Source organism: Bos mutus, chromosome 1 (assembly GCF_027580195.1).
Source record: "Bos mutus isolate GX-2022 chromosome 1, NWIPB_WYAK_1.1, whole genome shotgun sequence".
NCBI classification, from domain to species: domain Eukaryota; kingdom Metazoa; phylum Chordata; class Mammalia; order Artiodactyla; family Bovidae; genus Bos; species Bos mutus.
The window spans coordinates 86,575,546-86,598,813 of record NC_091617.1 but is presented as its reverse complement, the minus strand read 5'-3'; the positions used below and the strand labels follow the sequence as shown (position 1 = coordinate 86,598,813).

Here is a 23,268-nt window from a genome sequence, read left to right as displayed (position 1 = left end):
AGCACGGAAAGTTCTTTTGGACTGTGCTGGTCTAGAGATTTCCTAAAATGTGACAAACCAAACTATATTAGTGGTTTTAGTGTATGTAGTACAGATTTACTTTTTAAGAAGGTGTGGTTTAAATTATGTAACTTTTACATGGAGTTTAGATATAAACTTCGTATTTTTTTTACTTTGCCAAGGTTTTTATTTTTTTTTTTTCATCAGTTTGTTTCTTGCCAAGTTTTAAGGACTGACTCCATATTCTGTACCTCTTCCCTGGTGGCTCAGATGGTAAAGAATCTGCCTACCAATGCAGGAGACCCAGGTTCAATCCCTGAGTTGGGAAGATCCCCTGGAGGAGGAAATGGCAGCCCACTCCAGTATTCTTGCCTAGGAAATCCCATGGACACAGGAGCCTGATGGGCTATAGTCTGTGGAGTCACAAAGAGTTGGACACAACTCTATATTCTGTACCATGCTATTAGATAGACCATATCTTATTTAAACCCTAGATTTTAATTTGTAGCCAACGTGTTACCTCAGTTTTTTAGTTCCTTCATTTGCTTAGAGCTTAGTGCTAATAGCTAAGGTTATATAGACATTTGGAACACATTTTTTTAAGCATGGACTAAATTTTTAAAATATGAGCTTAGCCACTAAAAAGGCAGGCTGATATTTAACTTTCTGATGCATACATGCAAATTAGAGGTAAAATATACTCCTTATTTGGGCTTCCCGGGTGATGCTAGTGGTAAAGAACCTCACCTGCCAATGCAGGAGACATTCAGTCCCTGGGCCAGAAAGAGATCATAGCAACCCACTCCATTATTCTTCCCTGGAGAATCCCATGGACAGAGGAGCCTGGTGGGCTACTGTTTCTGGGATCACAGAGTCAGACATGCCTGAAGCAACTTAGCACACATACTCCTTACTACTAGGAATTTGTTTTTGATGGAGGAAGCCTCAGCATATGGATTTTGAAAAAGGTCATCCCTGCAGAAGAGAAAGGTAGCAGTCATTTTGGCCAGGACTATTGTCAGAGTATGTATTGTCCACCATAATCTGTCCAATTTTAATGCCATAGCTTCTAGATGAGAACTCTGAGATGATGTAATTAGGAAATAAACTTGTTAAATACTGGCTGCTATCTGCCAAAAAATTATGGTTGGCTTTTAGAATAGTTGCCTTAAATTAGTGGTTCTTAAACTTTAATACATGAATCATTTGGAGTTTTAAACAAACCAACACAAAACTTTTCCTAGACTCCATCCCCAGAAATTTGTATTTAATTGCCCCCAGCACTGGTGTTTTAAATGCTCCCTAAATGAGTCAGATGTGCAGCCAGGATTGAGAACCACTGGATGAAACTACTTGGTGTGATAGAAGTAAAAAATTTAAAAAGCGAAAACTGTAGTGGAACACATGGTTTTATCTGTGGTTGTGTTTAAAATGGTTGGAAACATTTGGAGCTCATTTATTTTTGTTTCATTCCAGGGTCTCTATGGCAGCGTGATAGTGGCAGGAGGAAACACGCTAATACAGAGCTTTACCGACAGGTTGAACAGAGAACTCTCTCAGAAAACACCCCCAGTAAGTTGTGTGTGTTCTTCAGTGGTATTTTTCAGTCATATATATCCTCCTACTGGTGGAAAATCTATGTAGATACAGTTTGTTTTTCAGTAGATTGATGGTATTTGTGTGTGCCTGGTATAGTATTAATACTCCTTATTAATAAAGTTTTTCTAGATGACATCTATTAGTTACTCCCATTACTGCCCATTACTGTTTGAATCTTAATTTATTCATTGATTCCATACTTAAGTGCCTACAGTCTGCTAGGCACTAGGGATAGAAAATATAGTCCCTTCCCACCAAGGGCTTAGTCAGCTAGGAGGACTAAACCTGCAAAAAATAAAACCTGTAACGTGCTAAGTGGTTCAGTGTGTCGTCCGCCAGGCACTTTGGAGTGTCAGGGGAAATCCTCCTGAAGAGCTGTTTCAATGAATGAGTTCAGTTGGTTGACAGTTTATGAAACATCTAGGTGAAATATGTGCAAAAATATGAAGGGAAGAGGGTATATTCTAACATTTTGAAGTAGTTGGCTTGTAGTCTGTACAGAAGTGGGGCATGCTATATGGCTGAAAAGATGAATGCAATGGTGTATTATGTCCTAGGGCTGCTGTAACAAAGTGCCACAAAGTAGATGGTTCAAAACAACAGACATTTATTACCTCTCCGTCTGGAAGCTAGAATTCTGAAATCAACATGTTATCAGGGCCGTGCTCTCTGAAACCTACAGAAGAGAATTTTTCCTTCCCTCTTTCTGTTATCTGATGATTTGCCAACAATCCTTGGCGTTTCTTGGGTTGCAGTTATAGCACTTTAGTGTCTATCTCCATCATCATATGGCATTCTCCCTTGTGGGTCTGTCCTCTTCTTGGAGACTATTTCTAAATTAGGTTACATTCACAGGAACTGGGGAGTATCAACATACCTCTTTGGAAGATACAGTTCAACCCAGAAAGATAGGTACCAGTCATATCACTTACATAGAAAATTTACAGGGTAAAATCTGGCAGAGGACTGAAGAGCTTTTATGTTTTATTAAAAACATCCCTTGGTACACTATGGTAACTTTCAAAGGGATAGAAGAATCTGGTTTAGAGAGAAGGTAGTGTACATGGTACATTAGTAACAGAAGAATTTTTAGATTTTTAAACATCCATCAAGTAGTTTTTTGTAAGGTATCCTGCAATAAATACATTTAAAAAAATTAGAGGTTATATAGGCCCTAACAGAATCTATAGAATCTGTGTATTTGAATGTTTTACATATGCCACAATCTTTATATTTAAGTATTGATACAGGCACAAGATTGACACCTCCTTACATTTTTGGAGATACAGACTGATCTGGAATATACCTTGATTATAGTACTTTAGATTTCATAGAAAGTCCCAGAATAATGAATATATAGACATGGGCTGTCCAAGGTCTGTTCAAGACCAGGTAGATGCTATCCTTGTCTTTCAGGAGGCAATTAAAATGTAATGAAATCCATTGTAATAGGATTTGAGCAGTTCCTCACCTATAAAACCCTGTTCATCCCTTCTGTTCCCAGCACCCCTCCTTCCCATCCTACATACTCCACCCCTACTGCATGCACAGACTCAAACTGAATGTTCATATATAGAGTAACTGGTAAGTATCAACAATCTGGAGTTCTCTCCATACAGAAGTGAGATAGGGGTAGTGCTGAGCCATAAAACCATGTTTATGGAGATGGTGTTCAAGCGTAACAGAAACACTAATCTGAAAAGAAAAGTGTGAATAAACTTCCCTGAGTCTGACGTCTGCATTTTGATTTGGATGGGGGCAGGAAGGAATGTGAGGAGGGGGTGAACCAAGATAGTACAAAGGCCCAAAGAATAAGTTAGAAAGTTGAGGAGGACTGCAGAAAGGGCAGCTAGTTGGGGTAGTAATTATACTCGGTGTTGATAAAATGCAATAATATATGAAGCACTTAGCACACTACTTGATATATGATAAGTGTTCAAGTACATATTTGCTGTTTTAAGATGAAATTCTGAGTACTGTACTCTAGCATGCAGTTTTCTAAGGTTTATATAATTTACTAAATTACACAAGACAAAGTACTTTAAAATCCTATACAGTAGTTCAACTTATGCCTATTATTAACCTAGCTACTACAAAATAATCATGTATAATTAGTGCTTGAACCAGAGCCACTAATAAGTCATCAAAATTGAATTTCCTAAATTGAGGCCCTTGTTCTGTTTGATCACACTAATACTTATTCTTCCTTTTCTGTTTTAGAGTATGCGGTTGAAACTGATTGCAAATAATACGACAGTGGAACGGAGGTTTAGTTCATGGATCGGTGGCTCCATTCTAGCTTCTTTGGTTAGTTTATCTACTTTGCAAAATAGTTTAAGATTCTTATTTAACTTGAATGTATCACTTAAAATACTAAATTTAGTAAAAAGACTAAAATAATTCCTATGCATCATTTATCTTTGCATTTTAAATCTGTCACATTTGTAGAGGACCTGATGCTAGTCTTACCTATTCTGAAATGACAAAAATGCCTCATTGCCTTATTAGTGGGTATTGTCAGTCTGATTACAGTTTCCCTCTCCAAGGTAGGAATCTGTTAACTTATCCATGCCTCTTCTAACACTACTCACATTAGCACTGGTCAGGACTTATCTGCAGCCCACTTAAAATTAAATCATTCTTCTTAGATTCTGGTTGCTCCCTGGCCTATTGCTGAGGCAGAAGTCAGGAATTGGTGCCTGGGGCAGATGGTGAAGTCATGGTATTGAGGTTTACATGTTGCTTGGACTGGCTTCCTACCCTTGAAATCAGGAGGAAATTCTTGCACTTACCTGTATCCTAAATTTAGAAAATTTCCCCTTCACCTCAGAGCAGCCAAAGTAAATGAGTACTTACGCTAAATATTTTTAAAAGCTATTAACTATTAAATGTTTTTAACTGTCCATTTATCTATTTCTGGTCTATGTTTTATTTCTAGTCTCTTAGTTCAAAACTGAATACGTACGAATCCACTTGAATAGTCACAGGGAACGGATTTCTCCTGCTTACATGTCTGAATAGTAACGTAGTCCAGGATCCTTCCCCTTTGGTCATTTTCCTTTCACCTTCTGTTTATTTTGTATAGTGCATGTGTATTGTTGTTTGTGTACTTGCTAAACTTTATCCTAGTCTGAGTTCTAAATGTTACCGTTAATCAAATGCTAGAACATTGCATAAACACTATACCAGGATCAAGCCTTCCAACAATTTCTGTTGTTGCCGTTAACCAAGCCATCATAGCTAAACTCTTCCTTCATCTTCCTTTCCTGGCATTTTCTAAGTCCTCAAGACAGTATAGAAAGATTTAATATCCTATGTAAACTTAGGTAAGGCTAAATAGTGTCTTTGGGTATTCTAGAGGAGGGCAGAAATAAGAAGGGTGTAATCTGAGTACTATTTGGGGAGAGGTATAAGAGCTCTTAAAAGATTCAGAATTGTGAAAATGAAGATATTAAAGAAATATCTTTATTTATTTCCCAATATTTATTTGGGAAATATTTATTTCCCAATAGAAAAGTACATATATGTAATTTTTCTTTCCTTTCACAGGGCACCTTTCAGCAGATGTGGATTTCCAAACAAGAATATGAAGAAGGAGGGAAGCAGTGTGTAGAAAGGAAATGCCCTTGATAAGTTCCCAAACCTCTACCTTCTATGTCACCTTACGTTTCATAGCTTTAGTATACTCAGGAAAAGAACCACCATCTTTTGTAGAATGTTTATACATTTTTGCATATTTCAATTCCACTTAAATTTTTTAAGGCTTTAACTGGTTCTATAAATTAAAATAAGTTTGTGCTTTCCTTGAAATGCACTTATTCTTATTACAAGCATTTTATAATTTTGTATAAATGTCTATTTTCTCTAAATATTTTGCTTTCAGTAAAATGCTTTCCAACTCTGTTTAGTATATTACCAGTGGATTGGTAGAATTGCTTTTTATTGACTAGTAAAACTTATTGCCTATACTTTTTACATTAGGCTTTTAAAATTAAATAAAAATTACTAGCCATTCCAGAAATATGTTTTTGGACTGTTGTGTTGTAACTTGCTACTTTAAATACTAAATGTGTTTATCATTGTACCCACTGTTTATTTAAACAGAATTCATAGCTCCTTCATATCTAGTAACAATAGTAGTTAAGGTTACCTGAATTCCAAAATTACCTTTTTGCCTATTTGTTACAGCAGTTGGTATCACTTTCCCACTCTAAGATGCAGGCAGTTAATTAAAAGTCTGCTTAGACACAAAATTTATAAAATGGAAATTTAATCTGAACTTTATATCTGATTTTGACCACTTCTAAAATTAGCATGCCATAATAACTCTTAAAACAATCGACAGTCCTTTGACTAAAAACACAAGTTATTTATAAACCACTTAGTATTTACTTTTGTATGTAATCCAAGAAAAACAAAATAGTAAATTATGGTTAAGATGTCTTAGGCAGCACTTGACTTCTGGGCTTCAGAAAGATGTGGAAACTTTTTCTGAAGAAACTTTTCTTTCTTTCGTGCTAAACTTATCTTCCTTGCTTTGATGCGGGCTTGCTTCTCAATTCTCAATCTAGGAAAATAAAAGCATAACAGCAATTTATACAAAATGATTTCCCTGTTAGTACTGTCAACATGTCCAAATCAATTACTTAAAGACCTCAGTCATGCCAGTCTCTGTATTAGGTGTGCCATGTTTATTATTAAACTTGAATAACCACTGTAAACCTACACAAGTCAAAGATAAGCATGAGGTCTAGTGGTTAAGACTGTGCTTCCACTGCAGGTTCGATCTGGGGAACTAAGATCCCAAATGCCATTTGGTGCAGCCACAGAAATTGATTGCATCTATAACCCTGCACCAATTCTCTTTGGGAAAGTAAGAACAGATCTCATGAGTCTGCAACAAACTGGGCTTTCTCCTTTATTTTAGAAATAATGTAATTTTATTGAATACATTAGATTTATGTCCTACCTCCTGAGACATTTAGAAATTTCCTAATTTCAAATAGCACCCAGTCCAGCATCATTTCCCCTACGCTGAGAGAATAAAACCATGCTAAGAGATGATGCTTAGTGCTTGTTGGACTTGCCACTGAGTTGGCCTCTACCTATCAGCATCCTGGGACATTAGGCCTTCATGCCTCAGCTAAAATGTTGACCTCTAGAGTCATTTTGAAATCATCAAAATTGCAAATAATAAATTCGTGGATGCCAGGCCTCTACTGTATTTAAACTGAAATATAACAATGCAGTTAAGGTATTGAATTTCAACTGCCATACAACAATGAAAATCAGCCACAACTATACCTATCCCTGCCCTCTTGAGACTCCTACGCAAGGTTTACTATTCTTGAGAATGTTCAATAATTCAATTTGATGAAGACAGATTGCACTAGGGCAGAAACTGAGAGTAGAAAGGACAGATTCTGGAGACACTCTTGCAGGAAGTTAAATCACTGAATATAGTGATTTCTAGGAACTAATGGAGGTAACAGAATTCCAGATAAGTGATTTAAAATCCTAAAGGTTGATGCTGTTAAAGTGCTGCACTCAATATGTCAGCAAATTTGGAAAACTCGGCAGTGGCCACAGGATTGGAAAAGGTCAGTTTTCATTCTGATCTTGAAGAAGGGCAATACCAGAGAATGTTCAAACTACCGTATAATTGTGCTCATCTCACATGCAAGGTTATGCTTTTAAAGGTCCTTTTGTTTTTTAATTATGGAAACAAGCTTTGAGAGGAAAAAATTAGTCTTTAAAAGAATTAATGCTGAAAGGTGGCTGCATTATCTAAGGCAGTTGTTAAAAGCTGTGGTTCTTGTGCTGCTAGGATTTTCCCCTTAAATTCCCAGCTGCTTTTCTGCCTTGAATTCTGATCTGTAGCACCTTTAGCCAGTAACCGGGCAATTTTCCCCACCTTGTTTCTGCAGCCACAGCCCTGGATGTTAAGTGGCACCCTGACCCCAGAAAGCAGACACTGGCAATTATTTTCCTGTTCAATTGCAATTCTGGGGATTAAAGCTCTTCTCAGGCTTCTGTCTGTTTTTGGATGTGGATCCAGTGTTTCAAACAGCTGTTTCTAAAAATCTTGTTGTTATAGTTCTCAGCTTGTAACCATTTCACTCATCACCCAGGTAACCACTTCACTCCGCTACTGCAACAGAAGTCCTATTTCTCCCTCTTCAATAACAAACCTGCTATGCAAAGTATCTAGAAATCACCATTTTGCAGGATAACATGAATTCAGATATACTACAATCGGCTCCTTTCCTCACCCAAGCACCCTCTCATTTCATCATTCCTGCAATAACATGAGCTCACATTCTATGCAGCTGAAGTGTATGGAACTTTAACATTACAAAAAGATTTAAACAACTACTTATATATATTGATGAAGAGAAAGATAGTAAAACTTCTGAAAGGATATACATTAAAATGCTAGCAGCTATTTCTGGATGGTGAAATTATGTAAGACTTTTTTTTTTTAACCTATTTTTCTAGTTTTTCCACAATAAACATGTATTAGTCATATAAAAGCTTAACACACACTGTCTGATGTGAAGACGTGTTTTAGTGCTAAGGGTACTTGTGCTCACCTGACAAAACGTTCCACGTAGGGCATTGCAAAGAATCGTTTTCTATTATATCTTTTATTTAGGTACCAAGGTATAGGCCACTGCTTGAACTTGTGCCTGCCACGACAACAAAAAGGTATCACTCTACAGAAAACATGCAACAGATTTTCACTTTTTACAGATTTAGCCTTCTTTGGACTAGATATGTTTTCAATAAATTGTAATTGGCTTTTTAAAGCTTTTAAAATTTTTATACAGTTCACATTATGAAATAGTCTAAACTAAGAGGTATCAGACACTCATGAAGCCACTATAAAACTGCAAACATTAATATTTTGCAATGTTTGCTTCAGATCACTTTTAAAAATACATATATAAAAGTTTAAAAACACAACTTAAGTTCTCTACTTTTACAATAGCTTCCAGTCATAAACTGGAGTGTATCATTACCAGATGTATTTTGTAATTTTCCTACATACATATATGTATGTACTAACTTGATATATGTACACATATACGTGTATATACACATACAATTTCAAACACTGATACTCACATGTATACATTTTATGTTTTTAAAATATAATAAATTTCACCAAGTGATTTAAGTATCTACCTATGTATGCCTCAACATAACAAAACCTAAAAAATAATGCTAAGTGGGAAAAAAGGAAATTGTGAATTCATACTATAACATTGGAAAATATTTCAATTAAAAAAGTAACAGAAGGATTAATTTCAGGGCATTTAACCAAACTTTTGGAATTGTAATGTTTGATTTTAATAAGCTACATTGGTTAATAAGATGATGTAACTGCTTTGTTTACTACTCTAACTCCAGAAAAGTTAAAAAGCAAGAATTTTTAAACTTTAACAAGATTAGCACTCTTACACATTCTAAAATTGACACTTTCTCTCCCCTATCCTCACCCTTTCTATCTAACCTCAGCTTGAATTAATCTCAATAAATGTTTGTAGAAAAGAAATCAAAGTTCTTAGGCAAATGTTTTGGCAATTCCTCTTTTCTGCACTGAATCACACAGTTACAGACTACACAGCCACTCACCTAAATTTGGCTCCAAGCTACCCCATTACCACAAACTCCATTAAAAGAATTACATGGAATTAAAAGAATCTACCAGGACTTTCCAGTGCAGGGCACACGGGCTTGACCCCTGGTCCAGGAGGATTCCTCATGCTGCAGAGCTAAGCCTGTGCACCACAACTACTGAGCCCCACTCAAGAGCCTGCGAGCTTCAACTGCTGAGCCCCCGCGCTGCAACTACGGGAGCCCCGGTGCCTAGAGCCTGTGCCCTGCAACGAGAGAAGCCGCCACGAGAAGCCCAGACGCTGCAACGAAGAGTAGCCCCCACTCGTTGCAACTAGAGAAAGTCCATGTGAAGCAACAGAAGACCCAGCTCAGCCAAAAATAAAATTAATTGAAAACAAAATAATCTACCAAATGCATAAGCACTATTATGCAGTGTAATTTCCGAGTACAGAGAAGGTCTCCAACCACCCAAAATTCCTTCCTCATTTTGACTGATGTTTAAATTTCTAATGATGCTTCCTTTCGGCAGTTCAACCCAAATGCAAATAAGCCCCTGGAAGACAGAATACACTGGGTCTTCTCAATTTCTCATAGCTCAGTGTGAATGTTTATTACCACATTCTTTCCCAAAGTCTGACAGGACTTTGGAAATGGACCCAGGAGACAAGATGTCACAGAAGTGGAAAGATGTAATGAAAATAAATTGTTTCAACATTTGGACTAGGGCCTATCCTAAGGGCAATGGGGCAAACTTGAGACTGGTCCACATGGTCTTATTCCTCAAGAACTTCTTCAAATAGTTTCAGGTTCTCAATGGGTGAAGAGGATAGGTGTGTCCTACAATGAGCTTCATGGGATTTATAACCCTCTGAAATTACACGTGCATATATAAAGTTTTCTGGGGAAAGGATTTATAATTTTCATCAGATTCTCAAAAGGTCATATGATTCACTTAAGATTAAGAACCACTCCTATGAAGAACCTATAAATAACTGAACCATGGGAATGGGATGCCAAGGGATACCAGACAAAGCTACCTTCATTCATATCCTGAAGTTCCAAAGGGATCTGGGGACCTCTGTTTATATTAGCTACATCTCTATAATGTATCTAGATATTCTTAGAAGATACTGGACAGAGGATGAGGCATGGGACTTCACTCTCATCTCAGAAGAGCTACTATGTACCAGATGATTCTTCCAAAGATGTCTCTTCTCCAAGCACCGGGTCTAGGCTTTTCTTGACCAGTCTGAAGAAGTCTGAGGGCATCTTCCCTTTCCTGGACAACTTTATCTAATGCATCCATGGAGTCTACTACCTGAGAAAAGAATACAGAAATACAGTTTCAACAATCATCCATGACAGCATTCCAAAGAAAGAGAACACATAAGGACTATGCTACAGAAAATCTATGATGAATCTTTTTGTCAAAGAACCATTCTGTCAAATATTTTCTAAAAATATTTTTGGCTTAGGTATGCATATACATAGGTGTCTGTAGTATCACTTTCTGTAACTTTTTTTAAAGTTTAATTAAAAATTATTGAGCTCAAATTTCCATATGTTATTTTTTTTGAATAGGATACACTTGCACAGATTCCTTTTGGAGACCCAATTTGACTCATCATTTCAGAACTCAATGAGCTATTACAAAATGATAACAATTAGTGACTTTTCAATAGTAAAACCTATGTTCTGGCCTTAATTAGTCAGTGTGTCCCAAACACTCAGACACAGATATTTTGACCTGCTTAACTCAAAGCCACACTGAACAGCTGAATCCACATGCTACTTCCTTTCAACCATATGAAAATTCATGAGAAATAAGACGGGTAAGAACAACAAATCCTATTTTGAGGACAAACTTAGAGGAGTGAAGGGATCACAGTGATCAGAGCCTAATACAAAGTCTCTGACCCTCAGGAACTCAGTAAACCTGGCTGCTGACTGACTACATTAAAGAGTCTGCCCAAGGTCAGAGCTAAGGCTCCTAACTGAAATCTAATGTTAGCTCACACAGACAGAAAATAAATGGTTACTAAGAACACAGAGCTAACATCCAGTTATTCATGTTACTGCTAACAGATAAGAAAGAAAATCAGAAGTATCAATTAGATACACCTCCTTCAAAAAAGTCACTCTCAAAGAGCTTTCTTTTCTAGTTTATAACTTTCCCAGAGGCAAGAGTGTCCTTGTATAGTTCCCAAAGTTTCAGCTTATATCTTAAATTGAGCATAATTCTTTTAAAATTTTTCTTGATAAATTTTCATTAGTAGTATGTCACAAAAGTGCTGAGAAAATTGCATAAATAATAACTTTCAGTTTATCTGGAGAAAACTTATATTTTAAATTCTAATTAAGAAAATACTGTACATATGATCTACTGGGCTGAAGTTCACCTCTAAAATATATCCTTGAAAGCAAGGAGAGGGAATCATCTACTATTGAAGTTTAATAAAAGTCTTAGAACAGCACCATTCTAGCAAGAGTTTTTTCATCAAACAAACAATGAGCTATTTATAAACAGCCAATCCACTTAAAAGAGTCTCTGAAGCATAACTTTCCTTAAAAGCAGAGTTGGCAAACATACCTAAAAATAAAATCACATTACTTTACAAATGTTTTGCAGCAATGAAAAACATTCAAAGGAAGCAGGGTTCCTCTGTAAAATGGCTGATTCCAGGGCTGAGGCAGAAAAAGTACAAGATGAATCCAGCATATCCTGCTATTCCTCATCAAAGACTGATGAGAACACAGAGGCCAGCCAGAATAACCCACAATGGCCAAATCTGGAATGACAATACTAAAGGATTTTAACTCATTGAATCAGGTTGGAATCCATGAATCAAGAAAAAAAAGGGAAAGGAAGATACAAGAAATGGAGAAAAGGAAAAGCCCTTCCTTACAGAAGAAAGCTAACTAATAAGTAGAATGAACAATGAAATTAGACAATCACCATTTAGCAAACATCACAGTAATAACTGACTGAGGCATGAATCATCATGCCTCAATGGATGGATGCTAAAACCAATGAGTTACAAGTTTGGGGATTTACATGTTCTCAAAATAAAGAAAAGTTAGTAACTATACAGTGAAGAAACCTAACACCACAATAACCAACCTACTAATGCTAAGAACTTCAGTAACAGAATGTATCAACACTGCATGCCTCCTCACCTGATGCACTGAGAAGAATACAGCATCACATCTATGACATTCCTGCCAATCATGATTATTATCATGAGAAATATCATACAAGCCCAAATTGGCCCATTCTCTTCAACAATGTCAATGTCACGAAACACAAAGAAAGACTGAGTCATCAGATTAAAGGAAAGTCAAGAGACAAAACTGAAAACACATCAGTCAGGATTTTCTTTGCTATAAAGGATATATTAGGATAACATGAAATTTCAATAAGATCTTTTTTGGGGGGCAGGGCAATATACATTTAAATACCTACAGGTAAAGGGATATCACATATAGAACTTATTCTTAAACAGTTGAGGAAAACTGTATTTTTGTAGACAGGAGGCAGAGAAGGATAAAGCAAACGTGGTTAAGTATCCACACAGGGAATCTGGCTGAAGGAGGCCTTTTTGTATTGTTCTCATAATTTTTCTGTCAGTCTCATATTTTATTAAAATAAAAAAATCCAAATATGATGCAACTCAATTTTTATAAAGGCAGATTAAACTTCCCCATAATTAGGGTAAATAACTGAGATTTTATCCCACCCCTTCTTTGACCCTCTGCAGGGATACCCAGATCCTAACAGTGGTGAGCAGTGTGGGGAAAGAAACCTGAAGCAGTTGAGGTTAGGAAGCAAGACTGAAGCAATTACAAAAAGCTGGGTTCCAATCTCACTGCCTTACTATGGTATGGAAAAAACATCAATAAAGAGCTGACCTTGAAAGCGCTCTATGGATAAACAAACAAATCTAACTAAATAAAACAAAACCTCTAAATGGAAGAAATAATTGCAGATCTGCATTTACTGATGTGGGAAAATTTCTAAAATATATTAGTAGAAAATGTAAGTCTCAGAAGAGTATATACAATATAAATAAATATGTAAATAAAAATAATCAGGCACATTTCTATTTGCAGAGAAAAATTCTGATGGATATATAGGAAATACACAGGATTGATTACCTCAATGGAAATAAAGGAATGGAAATAACGACACCAAGTGATTTCTTGTTAATGATGAAGAAAACCTAACTTAAGTAACAGTGACCTTTTCACAGTAATGGGAAAGTACTCAAACTGCTGAATACAGGAGGGGAAACGATGGTGGAGGAGGAGGAAGAGGAGCTCATCTCCCCCCACACACACAATGTGGAACAATTCTCAAAGAAAACTGACTGGAAACTGCAGATCTCCTGTACCACCAAAGCTGCATGGAAGATCTCCACGTAACCAGAGAGAAGGCCTCAGGTCCAGTATCTGTGCCCCTGGGAGGGATCTATAAGGAAGAGCAGGTCCACATGGGCAGACCCTCGACGTGGAGAGGGAGTGGATCAACCTACAATTTGGGCACTCCCATGCCAGTCAAGGGTCCTACATGAGGAGTCAAGCCCTCTAGCCTGCTGGGTAATCTGCAAAGACAGAATAATGGAAAACACCCAATCAAAACAGCAGACAGACAAATGAAAAAATGAAAGCAACATATGAGGTCTATGGGATGATCACAAAGTGTTCCAACTTGTGCATAACAGGGATTCTGAATCCTAACAGATTGGGATTCTGAAAACAGAGAGGGAGAAGGGAATCAAAAAGTATTATTTGAAGAAATTACCAATGAAATTCCTAAACTCAAAGAAGGAAACAGATATCAAGGTACAGGAAGCACAGAGAGAGGGTCCTAAACAAGATGAACCCAAACACACCCAAACTAAGATATACCATAATTAAAATGACAAAACTTAAAAGAATTTTAAAGGCAGCAAGAGAAAAGTCAGTTACTCAAAAATTCATGGAGCTCCCCTAACACCAGAAGGGAGTGCCACAATATACTCAAGCCCTGAAAGGTGAAAATCCTGCAACCCAGGTATTCCACCCTGCAAGATTATGATTTAGAATAGAAAGAGAAGGAATTTCTCAGAAGAGTAGCAAAAACTAAAATAACTCATACACCATATAAAAAATACACTGTATAAAAAAAAATGAACTCAAAATGGTTTAAAGGCCTAAATAAAAGACAAGCCATCATAGAACCCCTAGAAGAGATCACAGGCAAAATGTTCTCAGACATAAATTGTAGCAGTATATTCTTAGGTCAGTCTCCCAAGGCAAAGGAAATAAAAGCAAAACTAAACAAATGGAACATAATCAAATGTAAACACTTTTACCCATCAACAAAATGAAAAGACAACATATGGAACCAGAGAAAATATTTGTAAATGATGGGACTGACAAGAGGTTAATATCCAAAATACAAAAGAGCTATACAAAAGAGCTCACACAACTCAATATCGAAAAAACAAACAACCCAATCAAAATATGGGGCAGAAAACCTAAATAGACATTTCTCCAAAGACAAACAGATGACCAACAGTCAACATGAAAAGATGATCAACATCCCTAATGACTAAAGAGAAGCAAATCTAAACCACAGTGAGGTATCACTTCAAGTTGGCCAGAATGGCTACCATCAAAATGTCTGCAAATAATAAATGCTGGAGAGGGTGTAGAGAAAAGGGAACCCTTCAAAACTCTTGGTGGGAATGTAAACTGGTGCAGCCACTACGGAAAATACTTTTCCTTAAAAAAAACTAAAAACAGCACTACCGTATGACCCAGCAATCCCACTCCTGGGCATATTTCCGGAAAAAAGAACTGTAATTTGAAAAGATACATGCACCCCAATGTTCACAGCAGCACTATTTGCAACAGCCAGGACATGGCAGCAACTGGAGTGCCCACCAACAGACAACTGGCCTAGGAAGATGCGATATACATGTATACACACACAACGACACAATGGAGTTATTACTCAGACACAATGAAGAACGAAATACTGTCATTTACAGCAACACAGGTGAACCTAGGAAATATACTTAGTGAAGTTAGAAAAAGACAATTATGGTATCCCTTACCTGTGGAATCTAAAAAATAATACAAATGACTCTCTAATATGAAACAGAAACACACTCACAGACACAGAAAACAAGCTTATGGTTACCAAAGAGGAGAGGGCGTGGGGAGAAAAGTAAATAAGGAATATGGAATTAACAGACAAAAACTACTATACATAAAATAGATAAGCAACAAGGATTTACTGTCTTGCACAGGAAAGTATGTTCAATTTCTATAATAACCTATAATGGGAAGCAATCTGGAAAAAAAAGAAAAATATATATATAAAACTGAATCACTATGGTGTACACCTGAAACAATTTTATAAATTAACTATACCTTAATTAAAAACTTAATTAAAATGGTTAAGATGGGGCTCCCTGGTGGTTTAGTGGTTAAGAGTCTGCCCCGCAACAATGCAATGGACACAGGTCTGATTCCTGGTCGGGGAAGATCCCACATGCTGCAGAGCAGCTAAGCCCATGCGCCACAGCTACTGAATCCCACGTGCCCAAGAGCCCGTGCTCCGCAACAAGAGAAGCTGCAGCAAAGAGAAGCCCATGTACTGCAACTACAGAAAGTCCCTGCATAGCAACAAAGACCCAGAGCAGGCAAAAATAAGTATTTTTTTTTTAATGGTTAAGATGATAACACTTCTGTTATAGGTTTTTTTATACCAATTATTAAAAAAGCATTAAACAAATTTGACCTAGCGGGTGCAGAAGTAGTTAAACCAGAATTAGAAATCTAAGATGGTGCAGGTACTTCAGAAAACAGCTGGACTGTTTCCTAAAATGTTAAACACTGATTTAGCACACAACACAGCAATTGACTCCTAGGGATCTACCTAAGATAGGTCCACGCACATTTGGGGGTTATAGGTAGAAATGGGAATGACTGAAGATGGGTCTGAGATTTCCTTTTGGGAGGATGGAAATGTTCTAAATTAGATAGTAGTAATAGTTGCTTAAGAATGTAGATCTCCTAAAAATCAAGCAGAAATTGAAAGAAACCTACTTGCCAAGAATTGTAGGAACCATACGCTCACACGTTTTAGCTTTTACCCCACACTCAGCAGTCTCCAGACTCCCACAAATCTCACCTTTTCTAAGCGCTCCGGGCTTGGCATTGGCAGCCTCTGCCGCTTAGCTTCCTGCTCTAGAGTTAGGAGCATGTTTCTTTCTTTCAGGAGAACATACCTATATCAAAAACAGAACTAGTAATGCTATTCTGTAGTTATATTAATAAAATTGTGGATTTTGACATCAAAATTAATAATCTGTACTCAAAAGTCCTTTAGAATAATCCTTTAAACAGAGCTATATCTAGTCTCACTCATTTGTTCACTAAATTTTCCAAGTGCCACATACTGTATTAAGGAAGTACCAGAAGAGTTACAAACAAGCATACAATATAGTCCACACATTCCAAGCGGAAAGAGCAGATGGAAGGCAACTAACACCTGTTCAATTCCTATTTTAAGCATATTATATACATTTATTTCCGGAGAAGGCAATGGCACCCCACTCCAGTACTCTTGCTTGGAAAATCCCATGGAGGGAGGAGCCTGTTAGGCTGCAATCCATGGGGTCGCTAAGAGTCGGACACGACTGAGCGATTTCACTTTCACTTTTCACTTTCACACATTGGAGAAGGAAATGTCAGCCCACTCCAGTGTTCTTGCCTGGAGAATCCCAGGGACGGGGGAGCCTGGTGGGCACCGTCTATGGGGTCGCACAGAGTCAGACACGACTGAAGTGACTTAGCATAGCATACATTTATTTCACTGAATTCTCACAATAATTCTGAGGTTGGAATCATTTCCACTTTCTAAATGAAGAAACTAAAGCTAAGACAAGTAAGGTATTTGGCGGGCATGTAGCTAATTCAGCTAAATCAAATCATGAACTCCTTGTGTATAAATCCATTCTATTTTTAGCCCATATGCCCCCTCCACAACTGTAATGTACTGTGGTGTATTAAGTGGTATAGACAACAAGTACCAGAGAATTAAGTGGGAGAGATGAGACATTCCTTCTGGCCAAGATGGTCAGGGAAAGCATCAAAGAGATGGGATAAGTTAGGCTGGAAAGAAAACCAAAGCAAACACAAATACTGAGATCAAAACATGAAGTGGCAAAGCTTGAATGGGAGTGAGTTTTGTGAATAAATTATGTTTGACTGAGAAGTAGAGCTGGAAGAAAGGAAATAAACATGGGGGGCAGAGAACACGACACAAAGGAACCGGGCTACTTTTTGGTGTGGAAGAAGACAATTTGGAGGGGAAAAGTGGCAGAAGATAAATGATTTGGTTTTAGCCAGGATGAATTGAAACTGCCTTAACTATCCCTTTACCAATAAGCGGCAGTAAACACGCTGTAAGACAACAGTTTTTTTATAATGAATCTGTGCTGTTACATGTAACATATCTGACACCAAATGAGGGTTTGTCCTTCTTATATTGTCTTTTCTAACACAACTTTTCCAACTCCTCTGATACTAACTACCTGAAGTTAGTGCCAGATTCCACAAACGTAACAATTCAGTCCCACAAGAAAGACTGCCCCACTTTAGATGCCAATAATGATTTCTAGGCCTTACATGTATCTGACAGACCTGCTCTAAGTTAGGGGTTCCAAAAACCCTCTCCTTGGGTTTGATAATTTGATAGAACAGCTCACAGAACTGAGGAAAGCACTTTACTCTCTGGTTTATTATAAAGGATACAACTCAGAAACAGCCAGGTGGAAGAGACGCACAGGACAAGAAACAGACAAGGGGTGCAAAGCTACCCTGCCTTCTCAGGGCACAACACCCTCCCAGAACTTCCATGTATTTACCAGCTTATAAGGTCTCCAAACCTAGTTGTTTAGGGTCTTTTAATCATGCGGGCATGACTGATTAAATTACTGGCCACTGGTGACTGAACTCAATCTCTAGACCCTCCCCCCTCACAACTCCCCCCAGAGGTGGGCATGGTAGTGAGGCTGAATTCTTCACCCTCTAATCATGCCTTGGTCTTTCCTGAAGCTGTGCAACAACGCCCTCCCTGCCCACTTCACCTCTGAGAGTTGTTTAATTGGAACAAAAGACACTTACATCACTCAGGCAATTACAAGGAATTAAGGAGCTATGTGTTAAGCCATCAGAGACAAAAGACAAAGTATATTATTTCTTATTGTATCACAAGAACAAGCTTGTAGTATTAGTGATCTTATAAGCATTTTACAGGTCTTTAATCTGCCATGAAAAATAAACCACCCTTTAAATCAAGGGATAAAACTGTAACTGCCTTCTACAGTGCCTGGACAAATAGCAGCGCTGAGTGAAGGGGGCTTGGTGAAAGAACAAGGTGGGTAAGAAGTGGTAGGCACCACTCCATTTAGACCAGCCAAGTGTCCCCATGTTGGTGACCTACATGTAGGAATGTAGGTTCAGTGCTGCAACACCACAGGTCTGATTTTACAAGAAGAGCCAGAAGTCCTTATTTTTGTGTTAAACTTCCCAATTTTTAAAACACAGTACAGTCCAAACAAATATATCTTTGGGCTAAATACAGTCAATAAATGCAGAGGGTGGGGGTGGGGTCAAAGGTACAAATTTCCAGTTATAAAAGGAAAAAGTCATGGGGGTGTAAGGTACAGTATGGTGACTATAGTTAGTAATACTATATTGCATAACTGAAAGTACCTCAGAGAATGGATCCTGAAAATCCTCACCACAAAGAAAAAAAATTGCTGTATTAACTGGACTTATTGTGATCATTTTGCAATATATACCAATACTGAAGCATTACACTGCACATCCAAAACTAATATAATGTTATGTCATCATACCTCAATTTATACTCAATATATGTATATATACAAATCAACTGTCTTAAATCCTCTCAACTCTTAATTCATCAGGAGAACCTGCCAGCAAAACCTACCTACATTTCTAGTTAAGTGCATCCTCCTACACACTTTCTCAAAGCAATTAAGCTAAAGCTTCCAGGCCATGCAAAATAATTAAAAGGAAGAAGACGACATGTGGCCAATTCATCCCCATTCTGTCTCATTAGTTCCCTGGAATTGGTAGTATGACTGGTAGCAGTTACAGTAAAACTTCTGAACTCCCAACTCACTTTGACACGTCTCTCATAATGTAACTTAACCTCTGGAGTACTTATAAAAATTTCAATGATCTTATATATCACCAATGGTACTATAAATCATTTCACTTAATTTCTTACATCAGATCAAGTTTATATCTCATTATTATACTATAACTGCCTCAAACTCTTAGATGTTAATGCACTCAGTATACTTACCAAAGTTTATGTAAATCTTCATTACTTTTGTTCCTTAACTGCTGACAGGTCCACGAAGCTCCTATTAAAGTGATAAACTCATAACGTGAAATAATTTTCTAGTTACGTGTCCTTTGACAAATTACTTAATCTCTCTAAACCTGTTTCCTTATCTATAAAATACATAATAGCTTTCAATACTATAGTACAATATATAATTAGGACTTAATTGTGATTAAATTAGATATTAGTAATGTGACTGGCAATAGCATTCAAAACATGTCAGTATTAGTATAAAATATATTTCAGTCTAATGTCAAAATACTATTCTTATAAATTAATATTCAATTATCTCTAAAAGAGTGAAATCTAGAACAAACCCCAAACCTCACTTCAGTTAATATTTCAACCTGCTTCTCTTCTAAACCTTTTGTCAACCTGCCAACGAATAGTTTACTATTATACTGTCCTTCTATTTTTCTCTAACAGACATTCCCAAAGGAACTGAAAAAAGAAAATAACATAAGTAATTCCCAAACTGGATAAATAATCCAAATATGATAGAAGGTTTAATAAATATATTTAATACTGGTCAACCCAAATATCTCACCAGATTTCACCTTTTCTTCCCCCCAATTCTTTGGGTCATCAAAAAATTCTTCCAGTCCTCTCCTAGACAATGTGGTCTGAAGTAATCTACACTGGTGAAAAGATGTGACATTTGGTGTATTCTTAGTCAACAGACTCAGAGAAAACCTGCAACTGAACATATATGAACAAGTGATTAAAGTTTCATGACATCTGGATTTTGTAGGCAATAAATGGAATCATTTCCTCATTTACAATGTCAAAAAACCAACTTAGGGTTTCTGCACAAGAAACAATAAACTCATAAAATGCTTTAAAAATTATTTTTAATATCCCCAGTATAGATGCTGCTATCCTGTAATTTAGAACATAATTTCAGAGATAATATATTGACTAATTATATTTTACGGTAACATTTTTAGCTCCTTCATATGCTGCTGGTGGGCATATAAGTAGATAAAAGTATTCTGAAGTTCAATTTTGCAACACATCTGAGGCCCAGTGATTCCTCCTTTAAGCCAGTAATTTCACTGGATTTAGAAATTTCAACTGAAGAAAATGATCACATATGGGAATTGATAAATCAAAATGTCTATTGTGGTGATCATTTTGAAATGTATGAAAATATTAAATCATTTGTTGTACACCTGAAACTAATATATGTCAACTACACTTTTAAAAAGTCTAGTAAAGCATTATATATAACAAAAAACTGACAATAATGTAAATGTGCAACTTGGAAATGGTTAAAATAATTATTGTGCATCTGCATGATAATTTATTATGTAGAAAAATCTAAAAGTCATACTTATAAACAATATTTAATGACCTGGAGAAATAATTTAAAATACAATAATGAAATGTATCACAAACGCTGTATTCCTACCAAAAAAAAAAAAAAATCTAACCTGAATCTAATCATGAACAAACAAGCAGACAAATCCAAATGAATGAATATTCTAAAAAGGTTGACCTTCTTAAAGAGATATTAATAACATCAAAGAGAAAAAAAGAAACTGTTTTGGATTAAAGTAGACTAAAAAGATATGACAATTAACATGATAAATGATCACTGATTGGACTATGAATAAAAAAAGTAAGAAAGAAAAAATATTCCCAGTGTGATCATTGTAGTATTGTGGTTAAGACATTTCTTGTTTTCAGGAAATTCATGCTGAAATGTCTCGATGCTTGCAATTCTGACACGCCTCAAATATTTCAGAAGAATAAAAGCACGGATATAAAAAGTATAAAAAATGTGACAAAATACTGGGGAGTGATTAATATAAGTGAAGAGTATATGGTTATTCTTTGTACTACTTTTACAACTTTTCTTTTGGTTGGAAATTGAAAAAAAAAAGTTGATGAAACAAGGGTAGAATATAAAAATGCATGTAAATATGATCCTGACTTTATTTAAAAATTACATGTATGTGTATATTCTGAAAGTGAAAAAGAAGAAAACCTGTTTATCTCTGGATGGTAAAACAACAGTTGATATTTACTTTCTTTTCAAAACACTTTACCTTATTTTCCAAGTGAAAGTGAAAGTGAAGTCACTCAGTCGTGTCCGACTCTTTGCGACCCTATGGACTGTAGCCTATCAGGCTCCTCCGTCCACGGGATTTTCCAGGCAAGAGTGCTGGAGTGGATTGCCATTTCCTTCTCCAGGGGATCTTCCTGACCCAGGAATCGAACCCGTGTCTCCTGCATTGCAGGCAGACGCTTGACCATCTGAGCCACCAGAACATGAATGTGAAGTCGCTCAGTCGTGTCCGACTCTTTGCGACCCCAGGGACTGTAGCCTACCAGGCTCCTCTGTCCATGGGATTTTCCAGGCAATAGTACTGGAGTGGATTGCCATTTCCTTCTCCAAGGGATCTTCCCAGCCCAGGGATCGAACTCGGTCTCCCCTGTCGTAAACAGACGCTTTACCGTCTGAGCCACTAGGGAAGCCCTTATTTTCCAAAGTGTCTGTAAATGAACGGATAACTTAATAGTAATGATAAAAATCTAAACTTATTTTTAAGGAAAAAGGGTGATGAGATGGAAGAGATAATTGGTTCAAGTCTGCTACTTTTCAAGTTACAACCCCTGAATCTCTGCAAATAAAAAAAAACAAACAAACTCAAACCACTGCTTATCTCTGAGGTTAATATAAGGTATTACATTATAGCTGAGGGATGCCCAATAACTGTGCTGGATTCAAGAGCACACACATTACTTCCTTTTGGGAAAAAAACCCCAATAATTTGTAAAATTCAACTCATTAAAAACAAAAGCTAATAACAAGGAGGTAATCGTACAGCTTAACCTCAAACATGATCTGTCTGTCCAGAAGACAAGCGGTCTTTCTAGAAATAACCACCGTGTGTAGTATATTCTTTTCTCACACCTGCAAGGCGACTTTCAGTTCACTCGGCTTTCATTTATCCACTCAAAATTTACTGAACACCTCTTTTTGACAGGCTCTGGGAGTACACATCCCGTTCCCCCCTTTTAATCTATTGAAACCTGACAGAGCGCACAGTTCCACAGCCAAAAGCTTTTAAGTGAATTTTTCTGAAAACTCAGTCAAGCAGGATGCTTCCGTACCTCCACATTTAATTAAACAAATACTGGGTTTCTACAGACCCTGATAACTGCCTGGTCCACAGTAAGTGGCAACAAAATGTTTGAGGAAGACACGGACATGTCGCAGGTGAGAGACTTCTCCAAGGTCACTGACTCCTCACGATGGTGGGCTAGCGTCCAGCCATCAAAGCCGCCTTCCCAGCCCAAAGCGTTTTCAGCATGTCAACAACCAAACAAGATCCAAAGTTGGGGAAGTGGACAGACCTACTCCTCAAATAACTTACCCTGTGCTAGCAAGGGTCTGAGAACTTATTAACGACGTAGAAGCCTTCAGAGCGGCTGAGACTCTTCTGCAGAAAACAGCCAAACTGGCAGCAGCCATCTTTTCGCATCAGCAAGCACACCGCATTTCCGCCAAAACGGTATCACTTCCGGAGTCTCACGCCGACCGGAAGGCGAGACCGGGAGTTGACTTTGCCCTCAGTCAACATGGCTCCTTTCCGGCTTCGCCC

General features: G+C 37.2%; 2 protein-coding genes across 2 annotated transcripts in view; one reads left to right on the top strand and one right to left on the bottom strand.

Annotated features, from left to right (window-relative positions):
- ACTL6A (actin like 6A) overlaps positions 1 to 5,552 on the top strand; it is a 31,372-nt gene extending 25,820 nt beyond the window's left edge. Inside the window, exons 12-14 of the mRNA XM_005892501.3 lie at positions 1,477 to 1,572; positions 3,820 to 3,906; positions 5,149 to 5,552. Coding sequence (XP_005892563.1) covers positions 1,477 to 1,572; positions 3,820 to 3,906; positions 5,149 to 5,229 — 264 coding nt within the window. The 3' untranslated portion in view covers positions 5,230 to 5,552. The remainder of the gene's footprint in view (positions 1 to 1,476; positions 1,573 to 3,819; positions 3,907 to 5,148) is intronic.
- Positions 5,553 to 5,852: 300 nt separating this feature from the next.
- Positions 5,853 to 23,199, bottom strand: MRPL47 (mitochondrial ribosomal protein L47). Its single transcript, XM_005892504.3, has 7 exons — positions 23,041 to 23,199; positions 20,205 to 20,356; positions 19,616 to 19,676; positions 16,406 to 16,502; positions 10,410 to 10,540; positions 8,193 to 8,288; positions 5,853 to 6,166 (listed from the first exon to the last, which is right to left on the bottom strand). The coding sequence occupies exons 1-7, from the start codon at positions 23,136 to 23,138 to the stop codon at positions 6,043 to 6,045; spliced, it is 759 nt and encodes a 252-aa protein (XP_005892566.2). The 5' UTR covers positions 23,139 to 23,199; the 3' UTR covers positions 5,853 to 6,042.
- Positions 23,200 to 23,268: the final 69 nt, after the last annotated feature.

Excerpts from the sequence above, each read along its gene's own strand:
- MRPL47 (XM_005892504.3), bottom strand. The coding sequence starts at position 23,138 with ATGGCTGCTGCCAGTTTGGCTGTTTTCTGCAGAAGAGTCTCAGCCGCT. Across the intron at positions 8,289-10,409 it reads ATCTTTGGAAGAATCATCTG|GCACAAGTTCAAGCAGTGGC; the intron begins GTACATAGTAGC and ends TTGTCGTGGCAG. Across the intron at positions 6,167-8,192 it reads TACGTGGAACGTTTTGTCAG|ATTGAGAATTGAGAAGCAAG; the intron begins GTGAGCACAAGT and ends TTATTTTCCTAG.